Below are 17,619 nucleotides of genomic sequence, written 5' to 3' on the forward strand. Positions count from 1 at the left end.
TAGTGTGTGTCTATCTTTACCTCTCTTCTCTGATGTTCCTTTCATATGCTAAATAAATAAATAAGTGCCTTCCAGTCAATCTTGACTCCTGGATATAGTCTCGACAAGTCACTGCATCTTTTGTGGCAAGATTTTTCATAAATGATTTTTCATTGTCTCCTTCCTAGGGCTCAGGAGACTGGTCCAAGGTCCATCCAGCTGAGTTTGTACTTCAGTTAAGACTAGAACTCGGGGTCTCATTATGTTTCAGTGGAATTCTCTTAGGAGTATTGCTTAATTCTTCCTATAGTTTAACAATGCTTGTAATCTAACTAGCTTGTCGGTTGGGTTTCTTCTGACTTTGCAAAAAAGGCATTCAAAATGCTATATCAATATTATTTAATAACACAAGATATATCATTGCAAATTTGGGTTTGGGGACTGAAGACTTATTTCATGCAATCCGTTTTTGGGTGCTCGTCTTTAATATTGTAATTATGCACATAAGCATTTTCTACATGAAAACAGTACATTCATTTAAAAGATACATTATGTAAGAATCCTGATCAAAGAACTGTGTCTGAAGACAGCTCTTTGTTGAATAATTCAAGGTTTTCTTGTGCCTCATTAGGAAGCTCACAAACTGAAAGAACAGTTATTTGCCTTAGGCCTTAGCAGGTACTTTCCGTTAGAAGTTAGAATTTGCTTGGGATCTCCTAGCTTAATTTTAGACATTGCTGCAATTTCCTAATTATGGACCTTTCCACAGAGTCACCAGTCGCTCCTCAAATCTTCTGAATTCATCTTATAATGATGCTCAACTGTCTTCACCCATGCCAATGTGAGAACTCATGATGAACCAGCCGTAGCCCCTCCTGTTGACCTATAGGGAACCCACAATTGAAATCCGGGAGGGGGCACTCTTTTGTGGTAGAAGGTTGAAACAAAACAATAAAATAATAAACAAATAAGTCAGTAGGCAAAACTGATCTGAAGCACAACATGAGAATACTGGAATCTTACAGCAGTTAACAGTTGCAAGGGAAGAAAAATACAGAAGTGTTGCCATTTGAGTTGCTTCACAACTGAATTGGGGGAAAAACCCCAGCTCAGCTGCCTATTGGGATAAGTGGTGTGAGATCAAGGGGTGATGCTGCTGTTGAAGCAATGCCAAAGCCTTGACTGCCCTAAGTCTGCCTTCATAGCCATTTTAATTGTCATAAACTAGATTTTCTACGTGTCAAAAGGGGTTAAAAGAACTGCTCAGAATTAGGACCTTTTTAATCCAAGAACATCACACAAACAAAATCTGAAGAAGGGGGGAGATTCTTTTATTTTAAAAAAATACATTAAAAGTAGGTAAAAGACACAAAAATGGAATAAAGCACACAATAAGGATACCATGATCTAAATTAAGGAGACAAAAGGCAGGCTAGAAAGATGCCTCTTTATAGGGAAATACCAAACGGGCCCCTGGTTAAATAAGAACTCTTTATTATGTTTCAAAACCACTATTGTGTTCAAGGTTAATATTTAAATATATGCTATTATTTAGAATCCATCAGAGATTCCTAGGGGAAGTATAGAAAAATACAGAGATTAGAGTACACCAGTAAATGAATCCTGGCCCAGCACAACATAAAAGTGATTTTAAAATTCAAAAAACAAAACAAAAAACATCCTTCTAAATGTGTATCCAAGACCAAATTTCCTCTGATGCTGTATGTTTAATTAAAATAATTAAAACATTAAACTCATTGTTTGGATAAAGTGCTGTTCCCAGTTTAACAAACAGCATATTAAAACTTCAAGAGTACTGTAGCCATTTTCCAAAGCAATAGTGGGTCATCAGAAGTACCATGAGGGCAATATTTTTGCTTGAGTCTTTAGAACTTATTTTTTGAATGATTGCTTATGTTGAAATAGTTTCAGTCTTTGTGTTGGCTGTTTAAATGCTGTATCATAAAGCTCACATTAATTAGACGTCTTTTTCAGAGGCATTATTTAATCATAAATAGAAATTTAAATTAAAGATTCCTTAAAATATTGGGGGGGGGAGCAAAATTATTTGTGTGTGTGCATGTGTGTGTGTCCTGGGTGATGCTCGGTGGGAGCCACCAATGCCCTCCTGTGAAAGGGTCCCGGACATGGCATCCTCCAGTGTGTAATTAAAGAAATGTGTAATTGATGTGCAGACATAAACGAAGTGAGCGCAACCCATTAATAGGACAGAGTCCTTTTCTGCCTGGTGCCTGGCAACCTCACTTGGCCTTTCCGAGACCAACTTTGCAAAAGCACAAAGAAGGGAAGTGAGCATCTTCTTTGCTGTGTCAGCAACCAGAACAGGCACTAATTTCAGAGCCAGGAAAAAAAATGTATGGCAAATGTATCTTCCTTTTTTCACCAAGTACATTTAATTTCATTTCACCAATCTTTAGTCAATTTAAGATTTTAAAAAAAAACAATGGGGCATTATTTAAACCTACCATGTTAATCTTATTACCAATATAATCATAAAAGGTGGCTTGTTTTTCTCTCTTTTTGCCATTCACAGACTTTGTAATCCACATGAAATACACACAAGCAATATTATTTTTTAAGAAATCTGAAAAGGTTTTTTTTCCTATTGTTATGCCTTGTGTCCTGTATCGTAGCTCGATCTGATCAAATGCTTTGCTCTGAACTTACCAAGAAAAATATTATTTGTTGCAAATGTTTCGCCACCAGAACAAAGGAACTTGGGTATTGGCCATTTTTACTGTGACCCTTATATGTGCATCCTTACCAGCAAATGCTTGTTTTAGATTCAGATACTTCTTGCTGCTAATATTTCCATTAGAACCTTGCTTCTTGTATTAGTCATTTGACACAAAGAGATCAAGCGGTTTATTGAAATTGTAATTAAGGAATGCTGTAGCTTCGTTGCAAAATCAGCGAACTATTCCCAAACACGTGACAACTCTCCCCATTCCAAATTGGAGGGGAAATGAATTATTTGCTCACTCGTTTTAAAATACCTCTTATCTCACAACCGTCGTTCCCCACTACGCGCTTAGCAAATTTATCCATTTACATTAATGCGGTGCCAACTCTCTGGGAAAAGTCAAATCATAGGTTTGTAATAGGCTCAAACATTTATTAAGAAACCCAAAATTCCATAATAAATAAGCACAGACAGTATTTTTTTTAAAACATATCACAAATCGACCAGTATGTAACAAGAATGCTTTATCTACACAAAACATCCTATTTCACCGTGGGTTCATTCTTCGAAACAGCTTCTGTTCTCTGGATTTGGACCAGCACATGCAGAAAAGGGGGAGAAATAGCGGCTTGCTTTATCTGTACAAAGTCTTCGTCAGATTGGAGGTCCCTCAGGGCCACAATAGCCAGGCGTCGCTTTCCCGCTGCTCCGAGAGGGCGCGGGGCTGCGGCCGAAACAAAGCGAAAAAAATGAGGGGCGCCAAAGCTGAAACGGGGTCGCCCTAGAAATTAAACAACCCATCAAAGTGGGAGGGTCGGGAAAGGAAGGGGCGGAGGTTTCTGTGTCGCCTTAATTTTTTTTTATCTGAATTCGACTCCCGTTGCTTAAAAAGTGTTATCAAATGGGCTGTTTTCCCTGGACGATTCGCGTCGTCGCCCGTTTTCGCCGCCGCCGCCACCGCGCCCGCCCGAAGGACGAGCTCGGCGGTTCAAAAAACCTGCTATCAAAACCCCTGCAACAAACGTGGCTATTGTATGTGTATGTATGTATGTATACAGACACGCACACGCATGCATACGTGTGTATACATATGTATATATGTATGTATGTATGTATACATGTATACATACATATACATATATATATACACATACATATATATACACATACATATATAATACATACATACATACATAGTGTATACACACACACATATCTCCATTCGTGTGGATCTGGGTGCGGACGGAGTAGATCGGGGAGGAACTTCGACAGAACTTAAGCGAGGTCCGCTGAGTCCTAAGGATTGGTAATTCTTAAATCTTAATTAAGACACGCGCTGGCTCCGTCTCCGCCCTTGTAGCTCGAACTTGCCCGGGTTGTTCGCCGGAGATCGCGTGTGTGTGCGCGCTTACTTGCGTCTTTCTCTCCCCCACAAAACTAGCCCATTGGTTTCAGATCCTGAGTCGGCTCCCTGGTAAGTGAGTGGCTCCCCCTCCCCTTTTAGGTAAAAAAAGGGGGGCGGAATGGCGGGAACGAGGCGATCCGCTCGGGTCAGAGCAGGGAGGCCGGGCGGAGGCGAAGAAAAGGCGGGAAAACGGGAGGCGCGGCTGGGAGAGGCTGCTGGCTGGGAAGGCGGTGGGGGGGCGCCATTAGGTGAAACTCATGGAGACTGTGTGCTCCAGCGCTTTCCGGCGGAGGGAGGCGATGCTCGTGCCCCGCCACACGTCGCTGCTGTCCGGGGAGCTGCAGAGCTGCGGCGAGCCCGTCACGTTGCTGGGGCCTGGCAGGGAAGCGGGCACCATGCCAGGGAAAGCGGGCTGGTAGAGGTGCGACTGCAGGCCGGCGCCGTTGGAGCCCGCCAGGCTGTTGGACAAGCCCATGGAGTTGGGTGGGGGGCCCGCCGCCAGGCTGCACTGCGACAGGGACTGCGCCATGGCCTGCTGCCTGCCCAGGGCCGGTGGCAGGGGCAGCTGCGACACCCCCGGCATGGCGGCCGCGGCCCAGCGCGTGTCGTTGGCGTGGAAGGAACACAAGCTGTCGCCCATGGCTGCCGCGGCGGCGGCGGCAGCGGAAGGGAACTGGGGCAGGCCGGGCGTGGGCAGCAGCGTGCCGGGGGCGCGGAACACGTTGGTGGTCTTCTTGCGCTTCTTCCACTTGGCCCGTCGGTTCTGGAACCAGACCTGCTCGGATCAGCCGTCGCCGCCGAAGAAGGAAAGGAGTAGAGAGGACCCATGAAAGAGAAAAGAAGGCCGGGTTAGGCCGACGGAGGACCGCGCTGTCATCGGGCGAAGCCGCAAGGGCGTGCCCCCCCCAAGTCCACCCGCTCCCGGGAAGGCCTGAGCAGCCGAAGACACAGAGGAGGGCTATCCTGTGGAAACCTCTGTGCGAAAGCGAGCTTTCTCCTACTTCATCTGAAGCAGGGAATGGTTACTCAATTAACAAACAAAGGAATATATAGTGAAGGGCGGCTATTGCATTTCCATTGGGATTTTGGTAGAAAAAGGAAGAATCTCTTTTCAATAAGGGGCATCTGCCAGTTCGGAACACAGATGGTCCGAGGGACAGAACAAAACTGAACTTGTATTGTAAATATGCAATGCTTAGTTTCTGTTCTGTAGTGAAACGCAATATTTGTCTCAAGCATCACAATTACCTTACTAATATACGTTGTATTTAATAAACATTTAGATGATTTTTGTTAGGTTAATTTTGCTCTACTGTAGTTGTTACTTTTATTTACTTAAATATTGAGAACTTTTGTTACATTCAGGAGATGCTAGTGAGCAAATAGAGGGGAAAAAGGGAAACTAAAATGTAGGGTTGGATTTAAATTGCTTATAGGCACTAACATTCCATTAACAGATCCAATTGTTATTTTCTGCCCAAGCACATTACTAGCACTGATGTAAAAATAAATATTTTTAAATAAGTATCATTGCACTTATCTCCACTTTACTTAATAGTAAAATCCTTGCATTTAAATCTAATGAAGTTTTAGAATTCTGACTAAACTACCTGGTGCAAGATTATAGTTTATTGATAAGTGCTATACTTCACTGCTGAGTATTGGACTTCATTTCACTGAAGCTATTATTTTCAACGTATCAGAAATACACAATAGCCAAACAGTATAATCAACATAGATACATCATCACATTGGACTATAGGTATAATGCAACATGATTGAGGGAGTCATGCTAATTTGGGTTGCATTTTTATACTTTAGAAAAAAGAGGAAAGTCTAAATTTATATGGTAGTCCTTATTTTGATATCTTTGGCACTGGCTTCTATTAATCAATAAATACATCCAAATAGCACTTCTACCTTTCCATTATTGTTACATGTTCAAGAATTAGTAGCACATTCCTGATAAATCTTTTGTCTCTCTCTCTCTCTCACACACACACACACATACACACATATTAATACTGAAATGGTATAATGTTAAAGATGTGGAGATTTATATTCCAAACCACAGCAAAAGCAAGGTTGAAAAATACATGGCAGTCTTCATTTTATCTGTTTCTGTGTTGGACTTTATATCCTTAATTCTCAATACTTAAGGATGGAAGTCATACAACCATTGTTGCAAAATCATTATGTTCAACCTTGGATTCAGTAACACAGTGTCATGTTGCGTACAAATATCCTTAGAGCAGCAACTTACTGAGACTCACTGTTGATGTTTGGTGTATGTAATTATCTATGAATACTTACTGGTATTTCTAAATCAGTGATATGCCTAATACTAGTGTGGTAATTGCCACCAGTTCAGATTACTGGAGTAAACTGTTTTCATAAGCCCTGCCAGGTAAAATGTTTTAAGAAGAATCCAGACCAGATAAGCATTTACCCAGTATGATTCAGCCTATTTTTTTCCAAATATATTCATGTATGTGAGTTTTTTTATACATAACCCAAAGAAGATTACGTTATATGGTTCAATGCACACTCCTCTGACCCAAGAATTAAAATAATTCATTTGAAAATAAAAGCCAGATGAATTAGTAAGTATTTGAAAAAGCTGTCTCAGGGCTCAGTGTAACAGTATACAATGAGTTCCACTAAGATCTAATAAATTATACACCAGTTCAAATATTGCATTTGGTTTTAAAAGAAAGATATCCCAGACTAATTGTCCAATAGTTCCCATTTTCCCAGAAATTCCAAATGAATTTATAATGAGAATGGACATAATTGTTTTATGTCAGGTCTCATATTTTCTACTTATGATTTAAAAAATACTTTCCACACTGGAAATGAAAAGCCATTGCTTCAGTATAATAGGTGTGCAATTATTATTTTTTGCTAAATTTCAGCAAAGTAAAAATAAAGCAATTATGTAGATATTTCAATGGAAACAGTTCAGTATTCATTTTGAAATGGGATTAAACTCAAATGCTACAAGATGCTAATAAAATGCTACCTCAACTGAACTGCTCTAGCAAGTGTACAGAATTTTGTTTTAGGCATTCATACTGATGTTTCAGTTAACCAAGCTTTCATCAGTTTCAGCTACTATTGACCTTACCTATGCTTTCTTATTTTTTTCACTTCTATTTAACCTTTTAATACAGGAACTCTTTAAAAAATCCTCTCTTAAATATATGTACTGATTTAAAAGCTTTTGGAAATTACACAAGCGTGACTTCTCTTCAAACCTAACAACCACTATGATTTTAAGCATGACAGTAAGTATAATAGGATTTTCCCACATAGCTGTAAATATAATGCTGAACAAACTCCATTTAACTCACACATAGGCCTGTTTAGGACTGTGTCCTTCAGTTAGCTTTCTGTCCTCTTATTTAGGTTTTGTATTTATTTCAATTCATATCCCAAATACAATATTTATCTATACAACTATCATTTTTAAGTAAAGGCCTGGTCATGAATTGCTATTTGAAAAGAATGTGTTGCTGGCCCTTTAGTCTTCTTCCTCAGCTAAAGTTTAACCAGGCTTAATTATTGTTTAGCCAATTGGGTTGGCCTTTCCTATTTTCTGTTCTTGCTTTATATGAAGATGGTTTGTTTTAATCAGCCGAGGTGCTGTCAACTGGCAAGTGGTATAAGTATCGTATTTTGGTTTGCATTCTCAAGCACAGAGCCAGTTTGGTGTAGTGGTTAAGATGTTGATCTGAAAACCGGAACACTTGAGTTCTAGTCTAGTTTTAGGTATGAAAGTCAGCTAGGTGACGTTGGACCAAACATTTTCACAGCCCAACCTGCCTCACAAGGTTGTTGTCATGAGGAAAATACCATAAGAGGAGGAAGGGGTATTATGTATGTTTGCCACTTTGAGTTACTTATAAAGGTTGGGCAAAAATATAAAAAATAAAATAAATAATCCACTTGTTTAAAAGATAATCAAAATACTATCCAGAGAAGGAGAAACTAGTTGTTTCCCAATCAGTTTCTGTCATTTTTTTTCTCCAAATTTTTTAACATTGTTAAAACACTTTTTAATCTTAGTGTTCATGTATTAAGAATGCCATAACTCCCTAGGGAGCACATTTGTTAATTTCAGAGTAATATGGACTACAGATTTGTCCACAATTTCCACCTTGTTTGAAAATGAGGTTGCTTTTTGCTTTTTTCAACAACACCATTGTTGAAACAATCTCCAGGACACTTTCTGAGCCTTGACTTTGGGGTTGTGTGGGTCCCAAGTAGAGACATATTTTTCCAATCCCTTTTATTTAGACTGTGAAACGTGCTTGGGCCCATTAGCAAGAAAGAACAGCTGTTAAGTATCTAAATGTTATAAGAATAATAATTGAAAGAAGGGAGGGGAAGATGTGGAGCAGAGGGGAAAGAATTTTGTTCAATTATGTTTTAGGGTTAGTTAAATGGTGGCCACAAAATCATTTTATGTGTCATGGTTTACTGGGGTTGTAAAAGAATTTCCATCAAGTCGATCACCTCATTTCAGAGCAACAGTGCATATGCTTTTGAAAATGTGGATGTATCCACTTGGAAACCAGTGCATGACAGATTAAACAGGAGCAAGAACCAGAGGGATACTTGGAAAAAGCACACTTGACAGCTTGGCTCTGGAAATATATTAGCCAGAGGCATTTGGGCAACTTTGCCTTGAGGTTGGCATACCAACAATTACCTCTCAGCTTCTGCATCAGCCAATGGTATTAATATGGTATTAAGGGTCTAATGGAGTTTGCTATTTCAAACTCTACTTTCATGATAAGCTGCAGTTACAGTAATATAGACACACTGTAAATGTATTTAGAGATATATAGCCCTGTTAATCCCCCAGCTGTAAACAGGGGAGAAATAGTCAAGGGGATATTATCTTCCTTCCTTCCTTCCTTCCTTCCTTCCTTCCTTCCTTCCTTCCTTCCTTCCTTCCTTCCTTCCTTCCTTCCTTCCTTCCTTCCTTCCTTCCTTCCTTCCTTCCTTCCTTCCTTCCTTCCTCTTTTTATTCCCCTCTCTATCTTCTCCCAAAGCCTTATGAAGATCTCACTGGAATCCATCAGATGATTAATGGGAAGATTTGGTAGGAAATCTGGAGAGCTGCATTAAAGCTCAGATTTCAGGTTCATTTCGATCAGCCAGCCGTGAACTCTAGGCCGAATTCATTACGCTTTAATAGTTGCTGGGAGAGGAAGAAAATGCAATTTCTCATTCCATTAGAAAACTAGAAAATACTCTCAGCTTGTCCCCTATTAAGATGTGGCAGGTGACATGGGCAGCGCAGAGGGACACGGTCAATGGAGTCCTTGCACATTATTTTTAGGTTGGTGTAAAATATTGAAAGGCAAGCCTGGGCTCAGCAGCAGTTATTTCACTGATTTGCTTTTTATGTAAATAAAATATTGAAAGTTAATTAATCAGCACGAGTGACTAATGATTATGCTTATTATATTGCATTGGATCGCTGTCATTTGCATTATTCTCACATTGCTGCTTAATAAGCCATCCTGGGTTATAAATAATTCTGAAATTGGTTTCTAATAATGGCATGCTATAAAAAGAATGGTTTTATTACTATTACACCCAGCCTGGGAAGATGGGGGGGGGGGGTAGGGGGAATAGTACAGCAGCAACATAAAGGAGAATAAGCTTCTGCCTTGACAAGCAGAAATAGCTTTTTAAAATGTAGACCAGAAAATAGAAAAGATATAATTTATTCTTGCATGTAAGGGTACATCCAGGGCTGCTGCAGTAAAAGCGGGCGTGTGAAGCATTTTGGATATGTGTATAGAAGTCCCCACGCACTGAAAAGGTGGTGTGAGACCATAAACTCAGACATTACTCTTCCATTTCGTCAAGTAGCAAGAATACAATGAACTGGGAAGTAAATACATTTCCCATAATTTATTTTTTTGCACAAGCTTACATAGTGTTAATCATTCTGAAGTGTTAATTAAGAAGGTTATGTTGATTTGATTACTTTTTAAACTGCAGAACATTATTGTAAAGAATATTTAAATTGCCACTCGATTAAACTGTTTCTATTCAGCTGCTTGAAGCCATTAGAAGACTGTAGGATTATGTAGTGGTTATTAAGATTTTTTCCTAGCTTGCAGTTCACTGAGAGATAAATCCAACTGATGTAATTGTGCTTGCTTATAAGAAAGTCTTGACGTCTATGAAAATTGACTTTAGGCAAGATGTAACTAGAGAACAGCAATTGTTAGATATTTTCAAATTTTAAAAATCCCTAGATTTTAATTGTATTTTTAAACTAATAATTGGGGTAGTTACAAAGAGCCAGATTAAGATGCTTTAAGGGCATGGATATTACTATATGACTGTAAATCAAAGTCAATATATGTTTTCAGGTCATGAAAATAAAACTAAATTAATTTAGTTTAAAATATGTGTGTTTGCCTTTTTTAGTAAACATTTGTAGTGGTATATAAATAATAACATTCTGTGGAATGTATTGGTTGAGGGAAAAATACATGAATAACCACCATTTCCGTCATATATTTGCATTTTGGCTTTTTTAAAAATCAAGTTTTTGGTAGTAAAACTGCTATGATTAATCTTTGGCAAAATCCAGTGAAATTTACTTGACCTTGTGTTTTTTTTTAAATTCACCAACTAAATTATTATTATTATTCACCAACTAAATTATTATTATATCCTTATTTTAGCTGAAACCTTTTTTGAGATATAATTCACAGTAATGTCTGTTGTGTATATTCTAACTAAATCTTATTACTTGTGAAAAATAAATATTTTCCTTCTTAAAATGTCTTAATTTTTATTCATTAAAACATACCATTGGACACTTTTTATTTTTGTACAATATAGGCCTATTTTGCAGATATCTCCCCTTTAAGTATGTTTATTATTTTTTCTGGAAGTGTTTAAAATAAATAGATGGGTGATAACAGACAGTCTAGAAAAGATATATTTTAAAATCTTAAGGATTTCTACATTCAAGTTTTAAAATTCTATTGAATTTCCCCTGGCATTCTCCAGTTGCCAATGAATTAATTAGATCTGCTCTGCAAAGTCAGACAATACTCCAATTATATCAGAATTTGTTTGGAAATAAATCTGGCAGCTTTTTAATTCTCATCATCCTTTTAATGTCAAGCCAAGATTATTTCTATTGGATCCAATCACATTTAATAAGCTTAAAACATGAACTTTTGATGGAATTTTTTAAAGCTCTAACTAAAAATAGATTTCAAAATATTTACGGTAAGTAGTGTATAACCCAAGATCAAAATAATCAGGGAAAGAAAAGTTCAGGACTAAGGACAGCGCAGTTGCTTTAAAATTACTCCCGTTAAATCCAGTTCAAATCTTTTGATATCAGAATTAGAACAATTAAAATAATAATATCCACTTGATTATCAGGGCTAAGGTGAATACAAATTTATTTCTATGTACCAAATTTAATCAACGTTCTACAAATGAATGATCATTTCTCAAATATATTTATCATGTTCACAAATAAAAAGTTTGGGTCGATCGACAGATTCTCTGAATACATAAAATCGTCTAAGCTTTCTTTCACAAAGAGTGAGTAACAGAGACTCTGAGTAACAGAGACCTGTCCCTCTGAAATTGGTGCTAGTTAAATTAAGTAAGGTATCTAGGAAAGGAGTTGCCAGTCCCTTGCACCAGAAACAATTTCCTAGGGTTGCAGTGCAGCAACTAAATGTGCAGGTTGTTCAAAATAAAACCATCGCTAAAAATCTACAATGCCGCTCAACCTTTCGCTGGGAGCAAAATGGGAGAAAGTTGTTTATTATTATTATTATTATTATTATTATTAATTATTTATTATTATTATTATTATTATTATTATTATTATTATTATTATTATTATTATTATTATTATTATTATTATTATTATTAATATTCAGCTCTTGAAAGCAAAAGCCTTTGTTCCTGTGATGCCTTTTTATCCTTTCACTTCAAGCAAACTTTAGACCCCCAACCGGAAGGGCCACGACAACCTGAATGGTTGCCTCGCCCGGGGTTCAAGAGTCGGGATGGTTATGTAGCCTTTGCTTGGCTCGCCTTCCTGGCTCGCCCTGTTCTCCGCCCGATTGCTCAGGCCGGGATCTAGGCAGGAGGAGGAGGAGGAGGAGGAGGAGGAGGAGGAGGAGGACCAGCCTTGGCCTGGCAGGGCCCGAGGCCCTAGGCGCCCGGGAAGTGGGGGGGGGGGCGGCGGGGAAGCGCTGCTCTGTCCCTCGCCAAGGCCGAAGGAGGCCGAGGGCCGGCTTGCCGTGGCTTAGCCCGCATACCTGGACTCGCGACTCGGTGAGGCCGATGCGCAGAGCCAGCTCCTCTCGCATGAAGATGTCCGGGTAGTGGGTCTTGGCGAAGCTGCGCTCCAGCTCGTTGAGCTGAGCCGGGGTAAAGCGCGTCCGGTGCCGTTTCTGCTTTTGCTGGCCCTGCTGCGCTCCGGCCTGGCTGGGGTTCTGCGGCGGCCCGGGCTGCTTGTCGGGGTCTTTGGCGCTCACGGCCAGCGCGCTCGGCGTCGAACCCACCGTGGTGATGTCCTCTCCGGGTAGCAGCGTGGCCCCTTCCACCGCGTCCGAGTTGGGCGCCAGGTCTCCCGGGTGGCCTCCGGGCTCCGAGCCTCCGACGCCCAAGCGGCACTTCACGGCCTCCCGGTGGCCCAACAGCTCGGCGGCGTCTTTCATTCCTGCGGAGGCAAAGCAGCGGCCCACCACGCTTCAGCGCCGGATCCACTCAAAAGGCGGGCAAGGCGGCAACCTTCCCCGAGCGCCGGAGCCAGGGGGGATCCAGCCCCGGGCACGCCGGAGGAAGGCAGCCGCCAAATTGCTCGAGTACCATCCCGCTTAAATAGGAGCCCCGGATGGGGGCCCTGGCCGCCCCTTTCCCGCCCGAGCGAGAAAGAAGTTCCTTTGGCTCAACAACATCCAGTCGTCCAAACCCCCAACAAACGCCTGAAATTATCAACCAATCTATGCCTTCAATTCTTTAACAAGAACTTAAGGTAAAGAAAATAAGAAAGAAAGGAAGGAAACAACCAAGGCGAAGACCAGAAGGAGGAAGAAGAGGAGGAGGAGGGGGAGGAAGAGGGGGCAAAACTCCAAGCGAAATGGCCCCCAATTGTGCTTTTAGATCTACATATTCCATAGTTGTTGTTGTTTTTTTTTTTTTTTCAAAAGAGGCGACGTTAAATCAAATTAAACTTTAATACAGTACAATTACTTTTAAAGAAATTAGCCCATTTAGATCGCATTAAGGTAAAATCAGGCACAAATTGTCAATTTCCTGCTCTCGGTTTCTTCCTGGGCTGCTGGCGAGGAGGAGGAGAGGGAGCAGGGGAAAGGGGGGAAAGAAGCTTGGGGGCAACTCACCGAGCCGGGCGTCCAGGAGGTCGGCGTGTGAGAGCATCGCGCACCGCTCCAGGGCGAAAGCTGTTCCCCCCCAAATTTTAGCGGTTGGTTGTTGGTTTTTTTTATGAGAAAAAAAAGGGGGGCCAAGTTAAAATAGATCTAGTTCCTCTAACGCAGCTTATGGATATATATTTATATATAGATCGCCTAAATGAAAGAAAATTCGGTGTGTGGTTAAAAAGGGGGTCTCTTGCATTATAATGTCCTTTAGAGAGACGGGGAGGTGCTTAACACTTCAGTGAACCCGTGAGCAGCTCAGCGAAGGGACCAATCAGGAGGGCAGCCTGCAAATGTCAGCACCCAGAGAGTCCCGCTCCACCCGCCCGCAGCCAGGCACCCGCCGCTGCCGCGCCAGCCGAACGCCGCGCGGGCTGGGCTTTTAAAGCCCCCTTTACAATTCGGTCCCCTGACTGATTGACTGCATTAGGGACAACCTTCCCCCACAACCCGCCCGCCTCCATCTTCTCCTCCTCCTCCTCGTCGTCCTCCTCCTCCTCCTCCTCGTCTTCTTCTGACCCCCTGATCAAATTAATTGGAAATGACTGACAAAGCCAAGCCAATAAAAGGGGGCATTTTGGGGGTGGGGGAAACGCCAATGGCTGGAGGGGGGCCTGGCCTCCTTTTCATCGCAGGGCCCTCTGGTGGGGACTTCTCCCACCTTTTTGGGCCCGGGGAAAGAGGGGCCAAGAGGTCCCACCCAACTGCAGAGAGGGATGAGGTGCTGGATGGCTTTATTTAAAGGGTCTCTAATCCGTCCATTTCAAACTTGGTAAAGCTGCAGTCTGGGATGATTGGAACAAAGTGGAGTTGTAGCCCTGATGAAATTTATACTCCAATCGGGATGCCTCTCCGCTCTCCTTCCTCCTATGATCTTAGTCCCCTTGAATTAAATATTTGTATATTTAAAAACAAGATGTAATTCCAGCTGTCGGTTTGGCTTAGAAAACTAGCGCCAGAAATGCCAGCCGGCATCGGTCCATTTGGCGGATGTGAAAGTTTCTAAGTTCATCTTCTCCAAACGCAATTGAAGGCAGTAAATACAGTTAAAAAAATAAATCGAAAACATTATTTTCTTCTTGAATATGTTAAACTATCCCAACAATTTTAAGTGCTTTGCACAAGGGAAGCGAACCATTTCTAATGTTCTGATTTTTCAAAGCCAGCCAACAACAAAGTTTAGATTTGTAATATATTTCTAACCAGAGTAATTTTCAAGATCATTAGGCATTTATGTAATTAGTGCCAAATCTATAAGCTTTTATTACGATTATTAGAGTAAAATCAGTATAAATTTGTACTAATTTACTACTGTTTAGACTTGGCTGTCAAGGCAAGAGGTCCTTATTGTAAAAGATAACGGAGGAAATTAAGTGCAAAATTCTGTACCGTTTCTGATTCGCTTCTAAACAATCCGTTTCAATTGTATTTGTAGCAGAACAGAATGGCCTTTTAAAGTTATTTGATTTTTTAAATCTCCCCCTTATTCTCAAAAGCAGGGAAATGCCAACTAGGCCAGGCACAATGAAAACTGATATTTCCTACTTCTAGCTTGATTAACATTGATTTTTAATTCGAAAGTGATGCAATTAAGATTATTCATTTAGTGCAAAGAAAGCTTGCACCCAAAGAAAAAAAAAAAGGGGGGGAAGGAGCGAGGCCCGAGATTCACCCCGGAGCCTCTGGGCTGAAGACTCCAAAGGCAAAAACTCAGTGGGAGGAAGGTGGCGGCGGCACTTCGCCGCCCAAGTGTCTCCCACAAACCGGGCGCGACGGGCAAGCGCTGAAGGGGTGAAGGGGGGGAGTCTGGGGCAGGTTAGATCGGCCTGGCCCTCGAGGGGGAGACAAAGGATGCGCTGGTCGGTAAGCGCCTGGCTTCTCGGCTCAGGATGCTGGACAGGGGCGCCAGCCTGCGGGCGCGGTTTGAGGCCAGGAGCCGCGGCTCAAGACGGCTGCGAGGGTCGCTTTCCTCTGCACCGAGATGATCCTCCTCCTCCTCCTCCTCCTCCTCCTCCTCCTCCTCCTCCTCTTAAGGGAGTAGGACTAAGCCTGTGGGGGCAAGGACTGACTGCGGGCCTCCCTTCTCTCCTGAAGGCAAATCGCCCAAAAGCCGAGGGAAAGCAAGTGCCCCTGAGTTCCGCCGGCTCTCTTCCCGGATACTTTCTTTTCTCACGTCCCACCTTTGGAGACCGGCTTTCTGTACCCGATCCAACCCCCCCCCACCCCCCCCATCCCAGGTGTTGCGCCCCAGTTAGGGGCCCGATCTCCTACTCCGACGCTGCCCCCATCCGCTTCGGCTCCCTCCCCTGATCCTCGGCTCGGCCGCTGCCAGGTCGATAAATAAAAAGCCTGGTCGTTAATGGGCAGGCCCCCTCCGCGCGCTAACAAGGGGGCCGAAGCCCGCGGCTGATCCATCTCGCTTAGGAGCCGCGGGAAAACAAGGCTGCGGCGTGATGGATGGCGCGTTGCTTTTTATGACTTTTCTATTGCTCTTGATTTTTATAGCAGGATAAACAAACTAAATCATTCCTTCCGAGAGTTGAAAGCGCGGGGGCGAGGGGTTGGGAAAAGAGAGAGAGAGAAAAAAAGGAGGCTAAAAGAGAAAAGGAAGGGAAGGAACGAAGGGGCTCTTAAAGCGGAGAAGGAAAAAGGGCAGCTTGGGTTGCCAGGGTTAGGCTCCCGGCCCTGGTTCCTTCCTCCCCCCACCCGGCCGTCCTCTCCGGCTTTGCGATCCAAAGATTTGGGAAGGGAGATTTGATGCTGCCAGGGTTGAAGCCGAGGTGCCCTTACAGAAGCCTCTCGCGGGCCGCCCCTCGTCATCTCTCCCCCCCCCCCACCCCCATTTTTTCCCCTTTCTATCGCCCCTCGCTTTATTCCCCCCCACCCGCCCCTTTGCAGCCAGAAAAGTGCCAGTCAGGCCATTCCGTGGATAATGGAAGGTATTTCCCACCTGATCAGGCAAAGTGAAGTCCCTAACAAGGCTCGGCTTAGCGCTCTGGTCCCCAAATCTCCACCATGACAAGGGCATGCTTGGGAAAATCACTTTCCCCGCAAAGTAAACGGGTTTTCTATGACGGATCCGGCAAGTTTTCCCACCATAAATAGGTTTTAGATTGTTACACACACGTAGGGCTGGAACAAAGGGAGCGACTAGAAAAATATATTGGTTGCCCCTAATAAAATTTATTTAGACGGTTTACTTCTCATAAAAAATAGAGATTGAATTTCGTATCGGAGTGCCAGCCAAAGGGCTCCGTGCAGGGAAATTCTAACCTGGCCACCACCCCTGGCTTTTCCTCGCTCTCTTCCCGATTTCTTCAGGGGGACCAAGCGGTATATCACACGGACCGACCGGGGTCCTGATTTGGCAAGGCTGGCGCCACCTGGGACACAGAGGGCGGGGGCCGGAGAAACAGAAATGGTAAATAGGAACGTGTTCTGAAACTTCCAAGATCGTGGCGTTGTCATCTTCATGGCAATCCAGGTGTGCAGAATCTGTACCGTATTTTATTTTGTCTTATTTTATATTATTGCTAATATTATTAAAACCCAGTCCATCGTTACTTTGATTCAAAGACAGGCATGAACGGCACAAATTGGCAAAACTCTTATTTCCGCGCCATATCCATTGGCAAAAAACACAACCTGAGTAGCGGGTTTTGGATCTCTCTCTCTCTCTCTCTCTCTCTCTCTCTCTCTCTCTCTCTCTCTCTCTCTCGGTTTTTGGAAAGACAAGGGTCATCTTTTGTGTTTTCCCGGGAAGGGGACGAAACCACTGAAAAACCAGCGCCTCTTTTAAAGGCTGAAATGTGAATTATTTACAATAATTATTATTCTCACTTTGCAGTTATTTAAATGCTGAATTGTAACAGCGCTGCCTCTAATGAGAAAGCGCCTCCCTCAATAATTAACGATCTCAACATTTTCCTATTTTCTGTGCTTGATGAAAAGAATCAATTTTAATTCCTTGTAAATTACAGGCCCACTTTGAGAAAAGGAAGGCAGGAGGGGCGCGGCCACGTGAGTGGAACAGGCAGCCGCGGCGACAGTGAGAGACCCCCGGTCGGAAGGCCTGTCGCGCC

General features: G+C 42.5%; 1 protein-coding gene across 1 annotated transcript; it reads right to left on the reverse strand.

The window, feature by feature from the left end:
* Positions 1–4,332: 4,332 nt before the first annotated feature.
* On the reverse strand, positions 4,333–13,538 carry OTP (orthopedia homeobox). Its single transcript, XM_026670477.2, has 3 exons — positions 13,502–13,538; positions 12,416–12,819; positions 4,333–4,863 (listed from the first exon to the last, which is right to left on the reverse strand). Exons 1-3 carry the CDS (start codon positions 13,536–13,538, stop codon positions 4,333–4,335), a joined length of 972 nt encoding a protein of 323 aa, XP_026526262.1.
* Positions 13,539–17,619: the final 4,081 nt, after the last annotated feature.

This window comes from Notechis scutatus, chromosome 2 (assembly GCF_049901735.1).
Source record: "Notechis scutatus isolate UNSWTSFEM ecotype Mainland chromosome 2, rNotScu1.2, whole genome shotgun sequence".
NCBI lineage: Eukaryota > Metazoa > Chordata > Lepidosauria > Squamata > Elapidae > Notechis > Notechis scutatus.